General features: G+C 39.2%; 1 protein-coding gene across 4 annotated transcripts in view; it reads left to right on the top strand.

The window, feature by feature from the left end:
• The window catches only part of RELN (reelin), a 527544-nt gene that overhangs the window by 416944 nt on the left and 94321 nt on the right, over positions 1-16279 (top strand). For all 4 annotated transcript variants that reach the window (XM_043872741.1, XM_043872740.1, XM_043872739.1 and 1 more), the window contains 4 exons: positions 1822-2054; positions 10535-10692; positions 11910-12117; positions 13287-13363. In XM_043872741.1, coding sequence (XP_043728676.1) covers positions 1822-2054; positions 10535-10692; positions 11910-12117; positions 13287-13363 — 676 coding nt within the window. The remainder of the gene's footprint in view (positions 1-1821; positions 2055-10534; positions 10693-11909; positions 12118-13286; positions 13364-16279) is intronic.

Below are 16279 nucleotides of genomic sequence, written 5' to 3'. Positions count from 1 at the left end.
TCTCAAATGGACACTCCATTGCACTCCAGAGAGAAGAAATCCAATTCCATGCACCAGAACACCAACGCAAGCTTCCCTAACCAGGAAACCTTGACAAGCCAATCGTCCAACCCCACCCACTAGGTGAAACCTCCACAATAAAAAGGAACCACAGACCACCAGAATACAGAAAGCCCACTCCAGACACAGCAATCTAAACAAGATGAAAAGGCAGAGAAATACCCAACAGGTAAAGGAACATGAAAAATGGCCACCAAGTCAAAGAAAAGAGGAGGAGATAGGGAATCTACCTGAAAAAGAATTTAGAATAATGATAATAAAAATGATCCAAAATCTTGAAAACAAAATGGAGTTACAGATAAATAGCCTGGAGACAAAGATTGAGAAGATGCAAGAAATGTTTAATAAGGACCTAGAAGAAATAGAAAAGAGTCAATTAAAAATGAATAATGCAATAAATGAGATCAAAAACACTCTGGAGGGAACCAAGAGTAGAATAACGGAGACAGAAGATAGGATAAGTGAGGTAGAAGATAAAATGGTGGAAATAAATGAAGCAGAGAGGAAAAAAGAAAAAAGAATCAAAAGAAATGAGGACAACTTCAGGGACCTCTGGGACAATGTGAAACGCCCCAACATTTGAATCATAAGAGTCCCAGAAGAAGAAGACAAAAAGAAAGGCCATGAGAAGATACTCGAGGAGATAATAGCTGAAAACTTCCCTAAAATGGGGAAGGAAATAGTTACACAGGTCCAAGAAACCCAGAGAGTCCCAAACAGGATAAACCCAAGGTGAAACACCCCAAGACACATATTAATCAAATTAACAAAGAACAAATATTAAAAGCAGCAAGGGAGAAACAACAAATAACACACAAAGGGATTCCCATAAGGATAACAGCTGATCTATCAATAGAAACCCTTCAGGCCAGAAGGGAATGGCAGGACATACTTAAAGTAATGAAAGAGAATAACCTACAACCTAGATTACTGTACCCAGCAAGGATCTCATTCAGATATGAAGGAGAATTCAAAAGCTTTACAGACAAGCAAAAGCTGAGAGAATTCAGCACCACTAAGCCAGCTCTTCAACAAATGCTAAAGGATCTTCTCTAGACAGGAAACACAGAAATGTTGTATAAACATGAACCCAAAACAACAAAGTAAATGGCAACGGGACCATACCTATCAATAATTACCTTAAATGTCAATGGGTTGAATGCCCCAACCAAAGGACAAAGACTGTCTGAATGGATAAAAAAAACAAGACCCCTATATATGCTGTCTATAAGAGACCCACCTCAAAACAAGGGACACATAAGTGAAAGGCTGGAAAAAAATATTTCACGCAAACGGAGACCAAAAGAAAGCAGGAGTCGCAATACTCATATCAGATAAAATAGACTTTAAAATAAAGGCTGTGGTTTTTGTCATACATTGACATGAATCAGCCATGGATTTACATGTATTCCCCATCCCGATCCCACTACAATAATGTAAAGTAATTAGCCTCCAACTAATAAAAATAAATGAAAAAATAAAGAAAAGCAAAAATAAAAATAAAAAATAAAGGCTGTGAAAAGAGACAAAGAAGGACACTACATAATGATCAAAGGATCAATCCAAGAAGAAGATATAGCACCTATTGCTTTTACAGAGATTTCCAGACCCTGTGAAAGGGCCTTGGTTGGAGAGCTGCATGTCTTATCATTGTAAATTTGTGCAAACTCAGTAGAAAGAACCCTGACTGCTGTAGCATCTAATTTGTTAAATGATGTCTTGAAACCAAAGCCTGTGTAATTCTGTCTTTCTTTTTAACAGCTGAACATTGCGTGTGCCAATCAATTCAGCAGTGCTGCCCCAGTTCTTCTTCAGTACTCTCATGATGCTGGAATGTCCTGGTTTCTGGTAAAAGAAGGCTGTTACCCAGCTTCCGCAGGCAAGGGATGCGAAGGAAACTCCAGAGAACTGAGTGAACCAACCATGTACCACACGGGGGACTTTGAAGAATGGACAAGAATCACCATTGTTATTCCAAGGTCTCTTGCATCCAGGTAAAGTGCCCATTCTTACCATGTGCCATAGTTGCCATGTCTAAGGAGCATAATTTATCTCAGTATCTTCATTTCATGTATCTCAATAACCTAAGAGAATTCATAACCTCTAGCAGTATCTATCCAAGTAATGGCTCTTACGAAAATGACACACACATTTGTGAAAAAGTTTACTAACTTGCTCATCCATTCATTCATTCGACAAATGCTTATTGAGCCACCTACCTGTGCCAGGTTCTGTCCTGGGCACTGGGATTACATCACTAACCAGAAGATGTTTAAAAGCTAAGTGAGTTATAAAGCATTATGTAACAGACTTTCACTATGTCATGACTTTTTTCTAACTTAATGCCTTCTGGAATAGACTATTTGAGATATCTCATCATTAAGATAAATATTAATACAATAGAGAAAAAGATTTTAAATCAATTGACAGAAACATGAGCTAAATGGATTAAGAACTTGAAGCAAATTAGTTTTTGTAATACGTCAACAAGTTTAACTTTTAGCTTCCTGGCAACTAGGACAAAGTGTGAGAGGTCAGGAGATAGGGTCATTTGGTTCTCATTGTTGAATAAGAAGAAAGAAAATATATACATTCTGATTAAAAAAATTAAGTGTACTTTTTTCTAAAATATAGTTGTATTGTGTATATATATCTTTGTGTTGGGTGGAGTAGGTAACATCAAGATCAGTATCTTAACTATAATTTTTCAAAAGATAAAGAAGCATTCTTCAAGTGGACACTTTTTAATTGAATCCTAGAACATAATATTCAATTGTGACTCAGTCAAAGCATTTCTGTGCAGAACTGAGATGATATAATAGGTCTATTTGTACTGCTGGTGATGTAACTTAATATAGAGGTTGAGCTACTCATTAATGCCATTAAGCATTATTTCCAGCCTTACTTTTTTCCTAGAATATGGTAGGACTATACTTTCTCCACACAATGTAAAGTTAGGCATTGCCTAATGAAATGTGAGTGGAAATGAAACACATGACTTTGAGTCCATGTGTGTTTTGCCAATCTTAACTGTTTCATGAAAGCACCTTTTGTGATGAAGCTTACATCAGTCTGGGTCCTTGAATTTCTGCAATCAGCAGACTTTCTTACAACCTATACTGAACATATAGCATAAGCCAGAAATAAACTTTTGTTGGGTTAACCCACTGAGACTGGGGGCTGCATGTTACATCAGCATAACCTATCTCATCCTGACTGACCGAATGATAAAAGCTAAGAATCTATGGGAGTGGTTTATTTATAATGTTTGTAGAGACCATTCTGTCTATCATCTTTCACCTAATTGATCACCAGATTTACATCTAGCTGGATATCCTGGTTGTGTTCTCTGCCTCCCTTGTTAATTAGATATGCATACCTTCAGAAACTGCACCATAGATTTCAGTATACAGACGTCTCAGATAGGTAAGAAACTTGTGTGGTCAGGATATATAAGTTTCTGTGGTAATCTACTAAACTTTGGAGCATAATCTTTAAATGCCAACTATTTCAAGAAAGAATTCATCAGTCATTGGATCTAAGATCAACTTATAAGTAATTTTTTTTGTCTCTACATGCCAATGTACTTTGTTGTGTATCAAAGAGACTCAGATGACTTGGTTTGTGCCAGAGTTGATGAGTTGACCTTCTTTAGTGAAATTTAATAATTTGACTTGCGTTATGCTTTAATTAGGATACAAGTCCAGCTACTATAAAAGCAAAATAAATTCAGATGCTTAACAAGGCTTAAACAAGATAGAAATCCATTCTTTACTGCATAATAGTCCAAAGGTGAGCAGTTCAGAACTGACAGGGTATCTCTGCCATTCTGAACACACAACTTATATCTCTGGATCCAAGGCAGCTATTCCAGACCTTGTTACCTCTCAACCAGTGGAAGGAAAATGATGAGGAATGCATAGGTGCATTACTTTTTAAAAACTATCATTAGTCCTTTTTTATATCCCTCAGTAGAGCCTAGGATAATATTTTTACAGTTGCCTATTGCTGTGCAACATTCCTCTCCAAAACATAGTGGCTTAAGACAGCAGTGGCTTATTATTTCTCATGGTTTTATGGAATTGATTGGGTAGTTCTTCTGCTCGTCTCTCCGAGCTTTATAATGTAGCTTTGTTCAATTTGTAGGTTGACTAGTGTCTGAAATTAGTAGGACCTTTCTCTCTCTGTGGTTTTCATCCCAGTATCCACCCCAGCATTCATAACAATATCCACAGTTGGGTGGTTTCAGCCTTAGAAAAAAACAAAGTAGAGGCTGCCTGACCCTGTCTTACTGCCACACCCTAGGGATCAAAGCAAGTCACAAGGCAAGTCTAGATACAGAGAGTGAGAAAACAGACTCCTCTTTTTGATAGGACGTGCAGAAAAACCTTATAGAAGATATACATAAGGTGATGTGATCCACGTGAAAGTGAAAATTACTCAGTTGTGTCCAACTCTTTGTGACCCCATGAATTATACAGCTCATGGATTTCTCTAGGCCAGAATACTGGAGTGGGTAGCCTTTCCCTTCTCCAGGGGATCTTCCCAACCCAGGGATCGAACCCAGGTCTCCTGCATTGCAGGCGGATTCTTAACAACAGCTGAACCACCAGGGAAGCCCAAGAATACTGGAGTGGGTAGCCTATCCATTCTCCAGAAGATCTTCCCAACCCAGGATTCAAACTGGAATCTCCTGCAATGCAGGCAGATTCTTTACCAACTGAGCTACCAGGCATTGTTGTAACAACCTAACATAGTTTGTCCTAGCCCTCTGATTCACATCTGTTCCCCATGAAAACATACTCATGTTCCTCCCAAGACCCTCAAAGGCTTGTCCCATCATAGCATCAGGCTCTAAGTCACTTGTCTCATGTCAAGGTTCCCTGGATATGACTCACAGATCTAGGAACTGAAAAGGAAAAAAAAAAGAGTTATCTACCCCACCCCTACCCAACATACAACAGTAAGATAAGATAAACATAATATAATAATAATATATATAACAATATAATAAACACTGCCCACTCAGGAAAAGGAAAAGAATGGGAAGCACATAGCAACCACTGGTTCACCAGAATTCTGAAAGCCAACAAGAGAGCTGTTACTAGGGTCCCTTCTCTACTAGCAATGTCCAGGATCAGAAAGTTTGACAATTCTGCTACTGGTGAGTAGTTCCCTAATTTTTTGTTCTTCTCAGCTGTTTGTTCTACTCTATAGGCTTCATCCTCTGAGACATCTTTCCTTTTCCATAAGGACATATCTGCCTTTGGAGCTAAATAGCCCTTTCATCCTGCTTATTGCCCATCTCAAACTGGGCATTGTAACATTGCAGCCCTTGTAATCCTAACCCCCACCACTGCCATTCTCTCCCCATGTTTTTCTGAAACTGTTCACTTCAGTTGCTCAGTCGTGTACAACTCTTTGCGACACCATGGACTGAAGCACTCCCTGTCTGTCACTAACTCCCGGAGTTTACTCAAACTCATGTCCATTGAGTCAGTGATGCCATCCAACCATCTCATCCTCTGTCATCCCCTTCTCCTTCTGCCTTCAGTCTTTCTCAGCATGAGGGTCTTTTCAAATGAGTCAGTTCTTCACATCAGGTGGCCAAAGTATTGGAGTTTCAGCTTCAGCATCAGTCTTTTCAGTGAACACTCAGGACTGATTTCCTTTAGGATGGACTGGTTGGATCTCCTTGCAGTCCAAGGGACTCTCAAGAGTCTTCTCCAACACCACAGTTCAAAAGCATCAATTCTTCGGTGTTCAGCTTTCTTTATAGTCCAACTCTCATATCCATACATGACTAACTGGAAAAACCATAGCCTTGACTAGACGGACCTTTGTTGGCAAAGTAATGTCTCTGCTTTTTAATAAGCTGTCTAGGTTGGTCATAACTTTTCTTCCAAGGAGCAAGCGTCTTTTAATTTCATGGCTGCAGTCACCATGTGCAGTGATTTTGTAGCCCCCCAAAAAAAAGTCTGTCACTGATTCCACTGTTTCCCCATCTATTTGCCATGAAGTGATGGAACCAGATGCCATGATCTTAGTCTTCTGAATGTTGAGTTTTAAGCCAACTTTTTCACTCTCCTCTTTCACTTTCATCAAGAGGCTCTTTAGTTCTTCTTCACTTTCTGCCATGACGGAGGTGTCATCTGCATATCTGAGGTTATTGATATTTCTCCCAGCAATCTTGATTCCAGCTTGTGCTTCATCCAGCCTGGCCTTTCACGTGGTGTACTCTGCATATAAGTTAAATAAACATAGTGACAATATACAGCCTTGACATAGTCCTTTCCCAATTTGGAACCAGTCTGTTGTTCCATGACCAATTCTAACTGTTGCTTCCTGACCTGCATACAGATTTCTCAAGAGGCAGTTCAGGTGGTCTGGTATTCCCATTTCTTTAAAAATTTTCTACAGTGCTGTGATCCACACAGTCATAGGCTTTGGCATAGTCAATAAAACAGAAATAGATGTTTTTCTGGAGCTCTCTTGATTTTTTGAGAATCCAACAGATGTTGGCAGTTTGATCTCTGTTCCTCTGCCTTTTCTAAACCCAGCTTGAACATCTGGAAGTTCATGGTTCACATATTGCTGAAGCCTGGCTTGGAGAATTTTGAGCATTACTTTACTAGTGTGTGAGATGAGTGCAATTGTGTGGTAGTTTGAGCATTCTTTGTCTTTGCCTTTCTTTGGGATTGGAATGAAAACTGACCTTTTCTGGTTTTCTGAAACTGTGGCCCAACCTTACCTTTTCCAAATAGACATGTGAAACATGTCATGAAGCTGGGGAGCATAAGGGGTAAATATTTGCTGCCGTGACTAGAATACCAGGATGTTGGAAGACATCGCTTTGAAAGTAGTCCATAGAATCAGGAGCCAAGGAACACAATGCTGGTGTGATACCCCAAAGCCAGATAATATAGAGTTGAATCTGAAACTGCAGTTCGTTTGATGCTGAGTAGAATCGCCCAGTTGGTAAAGCCACATCTGAGAAATAAGAAAAGACTGTCCTTATTATCACAAAATGAGCCAATATTTTGAGGCTTCCAATTTATCAATATTTTGTTAGACCTCAGCTTTTGGAAGGCAAAATCTTGTTCATTAGAATCTGGCTTCCTGGTTTGTTTGAATACTATCCAACTTGCTCGGGATGGCATTTGTGATGGAGAGCTCTCTACTACAGAATAGTAAATATGTTACTGCTTCAACCCAAGCGAATGAGCTATTGTTTCTTCTGCAGTATGTTAAACTCAGATATCTCCAAATGCAGTGTTGGAAAGCTGAGAATTATAAGTGAAAATTGTTAAAATTTGGAACTATTTTGCTGCAAAGCAACATGCCTATCAGTTCAGTTCAGTCGCTCAGTCATGTCCGACTCTTTGCAATCCCATGAATCACAGCATGCCAGGCCTCCCTGTCCATCATCAACTCCCGGAGTTTATTCAAACTAATGCTCATCGAGTCGGGGATGCCATCCAGCCATCTCATCCTCTGTCGTCCCCTTCTCCTCCTGAACCCAATCCCTCCCAGCATCAGGGTCTTTTCCAATGAGTCAACTCTTCGCATGAGGTGGCCGAAGTGCTGGAGTTTCAGCTTCAGCATCAGTCCTTCCAATGAACACCCAGGACTGATCTCCTTAAGGATAGACTGGTTGGATCTCCTTGCAGTCCAAGGGACGCTCAAGAGTCTTCTCCAACACCACAGTTCAAAAGCATCAATTTTTCAGTGCTCAGCTTTCTTCACAGTCCAACTCTCACATCCATACATGACTACTGGAAAACCATAGCCTTGACCAGACGGACCTTTGTTGGCAAAGTAATGTCTCTGCTTTTTAATATGCTATCTAGGTTGGTCATAACTTTTCTTCCAAGGAGTAAGCGTCTTTTAATTTCATGGCTGCAGTCACCATCTGCAGTGATTTTGGGGCCTAAAAAATTAAAGTCTCACACTGTTTCCACTGTCACCCCATCTATTTCCCATGAGGTGATGGGACCAGATGCCATGATCTTAGTTTTCTGAATGTTAAGCTTTAAGCCAACTTTTTCACTCTCCTCTTTCACTTTCATCAAGAGGCTTTTCAGTTCCTCTTCACTCTCTGCCATAAGGGTGGTGTCATCTGCAACTCTGAGTTTATTGATATTTCTCCCGGCAATCTTGATTCCAGCTTGTGCTTCTTCCAGCCCAGCGTTTCTCATGATGTACTCTGCATGTAAGTTAAATAAGCAGGGTGACAATATACAGCCTTGACGTACTCCTTTTCCTATTTGGAACCAGTCTGTTGTTCCATGTCCAGTTCTAACTGTTGCTTCCTGACCTGCATACAGATTTCTCAAGAGGCAGGTCAGGTGGTCTGGTATAATAGTTACTAGAACATTGTTCTTTTACAAATAATTCAAAGCTGATTTTCTCAAAGGAACAGTTTGTGCTCGTGTTAATTCTCTTGGTTCTTGCCTACAGAGGAGGGACATGGTGGTGGTAAATATGCGCTGGTACCTCCCTGCTGACCCTCATCCCCAACCATACCGCCACTCAGTCTGCTCTTGGCTCTCTGTGCCAAATGCAGAAAGTCAGCATCTCTGGGAAGGGCTAGAAACTCAGCTGCTTAATATTCTGCCCAATGTCTGCTCCACCACCACACATCACAAGACAAGCCGGTACACAGGCGCTTACCTTCCTGGTTTAAGTGGCAGATGCAACACCCCTCTGAAGTGTGGTGGGCTGAAGGACAGGGGTAGAAACTGATTCTCCAAGTCACGCAGGCATCCTCTGAGCAAAGATGACAATTGGGAAAGGAGTAGAGAGAAAGTGTGTTATCTTCTACTACCTTATCTGAAACATGCAGGACAAAGGGGAATTTTGCTTTCTGAGGGGCAGAAATTATAGATCCATGTTTCTCTGGGTTCTATTATAGAAACTTAAACAGAAAAGGCAAATGTGACTTTAATTTAAAAAGACTTCTACCAGGGAATTGACGTGTTTCTTTTTTATTATGGATGTACAGCCTATCTTTTGGAAGGGGCACAGAGGCCTTACCATTTTATTACAAACAATTGGCAAAAGATGCCTTTCACCAATTCCATTTATTTCCTTTGAAAGGAAAAATATCTTCACAGGCTAAATAATATTATAACTCCATTGGGAAGAGTTTTCCTAAAGCCCATGGCTTTACAACTGTACTTTCTTTTTTCTTTTCATTTTTTGGTTTTGCTTTGTTTTGCTAATCTTCAATTCCGTTGTCTTTTGCCTTAAAAAATAAGACTGATACATTTTGAATTAACTTCAAAGGAAATAAAACATGCATTCACCTTCCTTATGACACATTGAAAAATGTGTTAAGACTTGCATTAATAGAAATTAATCACTGAAAAACTTTTTAAACCTAGTAAACAACATTGTTGGCTACATTTGTAAATTTGCCAAATGTAGATAACTTAAAATAATGAAGAAAAAAGGCAGGGTTATGATTCGGCGTTGCCAAATTACCATAGTTATTTGAAGAGCCAGAAAGAAATGTACTCTGATACTGCTATATTATTTTCATAATAATAGAGGAGAAAAGGAACCATCTTTATCTACAATTATCCTTGATAATCTTCATTAATCTTTAAGATTCTTTACTCTTCTTTACTTAGAGACTGAATTCACTCAAAAATCTATAAATAATGGCAACATAATTAATTGGTATTTAGATAGTCTAATCTATCTTCCCTCTTTAATGTTAGTAGAACCGAGAAGGAAGAGATGTTTTCTTGTTATGAAGTTATAGATGTAGGTGGGTTTCCATGTATTTGAAAGGAAAAGAGATGTGTTGAAAGGATTGGAAATATTAGAAAGCAACTGGGACAAGTTTTAGTTTGGCAGCCTCAAAACTTATGAGGGAAATAGGACTGGACAGTAGCCCAGGCCACTGGTGTTCCAGGGTTTTGAAGCACTGGGACCAGGTCCCTCTTTTGTTTGTTGTCAGTTACCAGTGTTCGTTGGCAGCCCAGCTGGTTGCTAAGTTTGTAGAATAAGCATCTTGGAGACTTCAAGATGAGAAGTGAAGAAGACAAGGAAGGCAACAGGTGAGAATATAGCTGTCAGTACAAACTTGACTCTTTCCTACCAGAATCATGCAAATGGCAGAGCCATAGTCCCCTTATTTGTTCTAACAAAGTACATTCTATTTGATGGTTTCAAAGACTCCCAAATATCCTCTTAAAATATGCAAGAAAAAGAAAAAAAACTATGTTTCTGGCCATCAGAATCTTCTTTATCTGAAATCCTCCTGATATTTAAACATTTATGTTGAAGAAAATATCAAGAAGTTTTGATAAAGATTTGAGACCCTTTTAAAGGTTAAGTGTCCAATCAAGTGAACATGACTCCCAAATAAATATATATCTCTTGAGTTTTTCTGAACTGTTCTGTATTTCAGTGCTTTGGTATGAGATATTGGTACCAGAAACACATGTGCTGTTTTTCCCAACAGTAAGACCAGATTCCGATGGATCCAGGAGAGCAGCTCCCAGAAGAACGTGCCTCCTTTTGGCTTGGATGGCGTATACATATCAGAGCCTTGTCCCAGTTACTGCAGTGGCCATGGGGACTGCGTTTCAGGGGTGTGTTTCTGTGACCTGGGGTACACCGGTAAGGCTGTAGACATGTCTGATGATTTGTTTGGAAAATATTCATCTCTCAGTACTATATGTCATGATACTTCTTCCAAGGAAATATATTCTTAAGTATTTATTCTTAAGTCCTAAAATTATAGAAATTTGTAACCTAGGCAAATGAGGTATCGAGATATTTTGTAGTTTTGAGCTGCCTAAGAAGGAAAAGCATGATAACATGTATTTCATCCCTTAAGTATATTCATTTACTAATAATAGTGGTAATAATTAACATTACTTGAGTCCCTACTTCATGCCAAGCACTACAGTAGGTGTTTTTTATTTCACCTCATTTAATTCATGCAACAAATAACCCTACAACATAGTACTGTCATTGTCCCTGTTTACACTGAAGGAAACAGACACAAAGACACACAGTAACTGTCCCAAGGTCACACAGCTAAGAGTTGCTACAGCTCAGCTTTAATCCCTGGCAGCCAAACTCTTAAGCATTAGGCTTCCTGTGCTCTTTACGTTGCTTTTATACAAAGTGTAATTTTATACATTTAAAGTAAAAGTCAACTTGTGAAACGATAAATGCAAGACTGCCAAACAAAAACTTAACAAGAGAAGTATTTTTTGACCATAATCACCCTGAGATGTTGCTACAAGCAAAAGTAAAAAGGAAGCTGAGATTAAAGAGTAAAATGGGAGAAAATATTATAAGCTTCGTAATCTTTTTATAGAATTTTTCCTGGAATTAACTTCAAAGGATCCTTCCCAGCTTTTCAGTGTTCTGCTCTTCATCTGGCGCGTGACCAAAGACAAACATATGTTGTTACAGGCCTTCTGTAGAAAGTGCTGTCACTCGTAGTTTCAGGGTGTTTTTTCCTTAAATCTGGGATAAACTCCCCATATTGATCCTCTAATACAAGGACAACAAATGAGCAAATTTTATTTGTGGACAAAATCTTATATCTCAGTTTACACAAATCCTCTGGTTAACAAAAATCATGAAACTGTGTGGTTCCCTCTGTGTTTGTGTTTAAAAATTTAAAATAATAGAAGCAGAATACTGTTTTGATGATAGCAATGATGACTGTATTTCAGGCAGATGACTGAGGTTTAAATTTTGATGTGGTTTCTTTCCCCCAACACCTATGACAAAGTCTCCTTTGCCCACACACTAATGTACCTTCTAATGTTTCATGATTTTGACAAAACCTGTCTCCTCTGTATTTCTTTTCTCGGAAGCTGCACAAGGAACCTGTGTGTCTATTGTCCCTAATCACAGTGAGATGTTCGATAGGTTTGAGGGGAAGCTCAGCCCACTGTGGTACAAGATAACCGGAGGCCAGGTTGGAACAGGCTGTGGAACACTTAATGATGGCAAGTCTCTCTACTTCAGTGGCCCTGGAAAAAGGGAAGCGAGGACTGTCCCTCTGGACACCAGGAATATCAGGTAAGTAGTTCACTGGTCACTTCATGAACGTAGTATTTACTTTGCTGTGTGATCTAACCTACAACACTGTTCTTTTCAGAGTTTACATAGTAGTGTTTCTCTGCATAGATTCTGATATATAAAAATGAAGCATAACTTTATAATAAAATAGATTCTGCAAAACTTACACTCCAATTCGTTAATCAGCATACTGTCATCACCAAGGCCTGTGTGTCTAATATATGTCAGCTTGGTTTTCTAAAGTTCTCTGTTATTATGAAGAATATTTGATATTAATTTTAATATATGCCAGGAGAAACAAAGAATTTTTTGCAACTTTGAATTCTGTGTCCAAAAATGTGGTGCCCCGTTTATCTAAGTTTATTTGTATTCACTTACTGAAAACTGTTCCAGAAATTTAAAATACCTACACTGACACCTACTGGTACAATAAATAAGTGCTTAGTTTTAAGGGCAAATGAAATAGCAGCACGCCTAAAATATAACTGTGCTTCTTTAGTTTTAATCAAATTATTTTAGAATTGGAAGAAAGGAAGTTAAAGAAAGGTTTGACACTTTTAGAGCTTCTTCTCACTAAAATCTGGGTTCTGTGCCATATGTTTTCTGCCTTCGGTCTCTTTCTCCTTCCCTCTAAGTCCTTCTCACAGAGCTAACCCTGTCATGTAGGTTGGTTTATAGTGACTGAGGCATAGATTACATCACACTGAGAGACAGTTGTGAAAAATTAAACCATCTGAGTTTAAGTCCATAGTAGAAGTAATTGTCTGGCCCTAAACAAATATAACATTCAAGTTTTTAATGTTAGATTTTTCCTCCTGAGTTTCCGAGTATAGTATCATCTCAATTTAAAGGAATTCCGTTTCAGTGATTTCATTAAATTGCATCAGACTGTCACAGTGAAATGAAGTTAAATTGTTTCCTTTTGTTTAAATCATTATTCCAAAATAAAATTAATGGTCATATCAGTTAACTTTTCTAATGGTTATAGAATTAGCCCACTATCTAATCTGTGTAGTTTCTGCTTGTCATATGCCCTTTGTGTTTAAAAATAGTACCTAAGAATTACAGGAGTTTTACTTTTTACTGTGTCAAAATACAGAAGGCTAGATGTCTTCTGAACTCATGTTTTTAAGTAAACTGAGGTGTTTTGGGGTTTTTTTTCCCCCCAGACTCGTTCAGTTTTATATACAAATTGGAAGCAAAACTTCAGGGATTACCTGCATCAAACCAAGAGCTAGAAATGAAGGTAAGCTGCTATATTTCCATAAAAACTACAGTTACTCCTAGCAAAGTAGTTCTTTCTCCTCCCAAAGTTTGGCTGAAATTTTGTAAACTGATTTGTTGTTCAGTTGCTCAGTAATGTCCGACTCTTTGTGACCCCATGGACTGCAGCACACCAGGCTTCCCTATCCTTCATCATCTCTGAGAGCTTGCTCAAACTCATGTCTGTTGAGTCAGTGATGCCATCCAACCATCTCATCCTCTGTCATTCCCTTCTCCTCCTGCCTTCAATCTTTCCCAGCAGCAGGGTCTTTCCTAATGAGTCGGCTCTTTGCATCAGGTGGCCAAAGTATTGGAGTTTCAGCTTCAGCATCAGTCCTTCCAGTGAATATTCAGGGTTGATTTCCTTTAGGGTTTACTGGTTGGCTCTCCTTGCTATCCAAGGGACTCTCCAGAGTCTCCTCCAACACCACAGTTCAAAAGCATCAATTCTTCTGCACTCAACCTTCTTATTGGCCCAACTCTCACATCCATGCATGACTACTGCAAAAACCATAACTTTGACTAGATGGACCTTTGTCAGCAAAGTAATGTGTCTGCTTTTTAATAGGCTGTCTAGGTTTGTCATAGCTTTTCTTCCAAGAAGTAAGCATTTTTTCATTTCATGGCTGCAGTCACCATCTGCAGTGATTTTGGAGCCCAAAAAAATAAAGTCTGTCACTGTTTCCATTGTTTCCCCATCCATTTGCCGTGAAATGATGGAACCAGATGCCATGATCTTTGTTTTCTGAATGTTGAGTTTTAAGCCAACTTTTTCACTGTCCTCTTTCACCTTCATCAAGAGGCTCTTTAATTCTTCTTCACTTTCTGCCATAAGGGTGGTGTCATCTGTGTATCTGAGGTTATTGACATTTCTCCCAGCAATCTTGATTCCAGCTTATGCTTCATCCAGCCTGGCATTTCATGTGATGTACTCTGCATATAAGTTAAATAAGCAGGGTAACAATATACACTTTTGATGTACTCCTTCCCCAGTTTGGAATCAGTCAGTTGTTCTATGTCCAATTCTAACTGTTGCTTGTTGACCTACATACAGGTTTCTCAGGAGGTATGTAACGTGGTCTGGTATTCCCATCACTTGAAGAATTTTCCACATTTTGTTGTGATCCACACAGTCAAAGGCTTTAGCGTAGTCAATGAAGCAGAAGTAGATGTTTTTCTGGAATTCTCTTGCTTTTTCAATGATCCAATGGATGCTGGTAATTTGATCTCTGGTTCCTCTGCCTTTTCTAAATCTAGTTTGAACATCTGGAAGTTCTCAGTTCACATATTGTTGAACCCTAGCTTGGAGAATTTTACTTTACTAGCATGTGAAATGAGTACAGTTGTGCAGTAGTTTGAACATTCTTTGTAAATGGATACACTACCCAAAATCATTCCTTCTCCTCTCCATCACTAAATGGGTAACTGCAGAGAGCCTTGGTGTCTAATAAGTTTCCTCATCCAGATCCTTAAGCCTAGAAACATATTTGTTTTAGGGAAACCTATTCCTTTATAGGAGTTCCCAGGTGGCACTAATGGTAAAGAACCCGCCTGCCAATACAGGAGACGTAAGAGGTGTTGGTTCAACCCCTGGGTCAGGAAGATCCCCTGGAGGAGGACGTGGCAACCCACTCTGGTATTCTTGCCTGGAGAATCCCATGAACAGAGGATCCTGGCAGGGTACAGTCCATAGGCTCGTAAAGAATCAGACATGACTAAAGCTACATAGCACACACACACATTCCTTTATAACTTTACACAAGGAGAAAACAAAATTGCAGAGACTTTTACATTCAGCACTGTAGGGGACTAGGAATTTCTTTGCATAGGGTATTACTGATTGCAGATCATACACTGCTTCCTGCCCGTAAACAAATCCTTTGGTAGAAGGAGCAGTTGTGAGTAATAATAAATATGAATTTTTACTGAGCAGTTACATATGCAAGGCACTGTTCAGGTGTTCTATCTGTTAATGCACTTAATCCTCACCATACCCCTTTGCCATAGGTACTGTAATTTATCCTGTTTTACAGATGTAGATGTTGGAGCCCAGGGAGGACAAATAATTAACTCAAGATCACGCTCTCAGTAAGTGGACGAGCAGAGATTCAGACCACTAGAGCCTATGCCTCTCTCCTTCCCCAGAACCCTATTCTCTCAGACATCCACACCATCTTCTGCCTCCATGATTCAGTGCTGAAAGAAATGCAAAACACTTCAAGTATACATAGTTGGCCTTCAGTTGCTATACAGATATGATAGGATTCCTTAAGGGACCCTACCTGTGAGTTGGTTCCTGGCACAAAATTCATAAGCTTCTCAGATGGATCCTCCTCCAAACTTTGATTTCATGAAAATCATGTGAAGAATTTTGCAGCTTTCAAGTTTGTTATTATCTCGGGCATGACTATGTAAAACTTATTGGCTTAAACACTACAGTGCCTGTTAGTCAGTAGAGCTACCGATAGCTCTGTTCATCAGTTCTAAATGTCCTTGGCCTTATCATCAGTAACTGAAAGCTTCCTTGACTTTTTGTAAGTATCTCAGTACTGTTAGTCTAGTAATTATCCAGATCATCTATTCATTGGATCAGCAGTCTAGAAACTTGTATAGGCTATTTTGTATTTCCTGGTCTCTTTGACAAGTGTTTATTAAGAATCTGCTCTAAGCTAGGCACTGTTCTATACAGTGTCACCGAAAGACAGATGCATCAGTCTTGATGAGCTAGGTTATGCTACAGTGACAGACAACTCTCAGTCTCTGTGGGTTGAAACATAAGATTTGTCCTCTGTGCTGCATTTTCCTCATGGGTCATCTGAGGTTCTCATCCAGCACCAAGGATAATGAAGCAGCTGCTAGGTAGCTTCTGGGTGTTGCCAGCCATGTGGCGGAAGGAAAG

Source organism: Cervus elaphus, chromosome 18 (genome assembly GCF_910594005.1).
Source record: "Cervus elaphus chromosome 18, mCerEla1.1, whole genome shotgun sequence".
In the NCBI taxonomy this organism is placed as follows: domain Eukaryota; kingdom Metazoa; phylum Chordata; class Mammalia; order Artiodactyla; family Cervidae; genus Cervus; species Cervus elaphus.
Note: the sequence above shows the minus strand (reverse complement) of the source record. Positions and strands in the feature narration are given on the sequence as shown.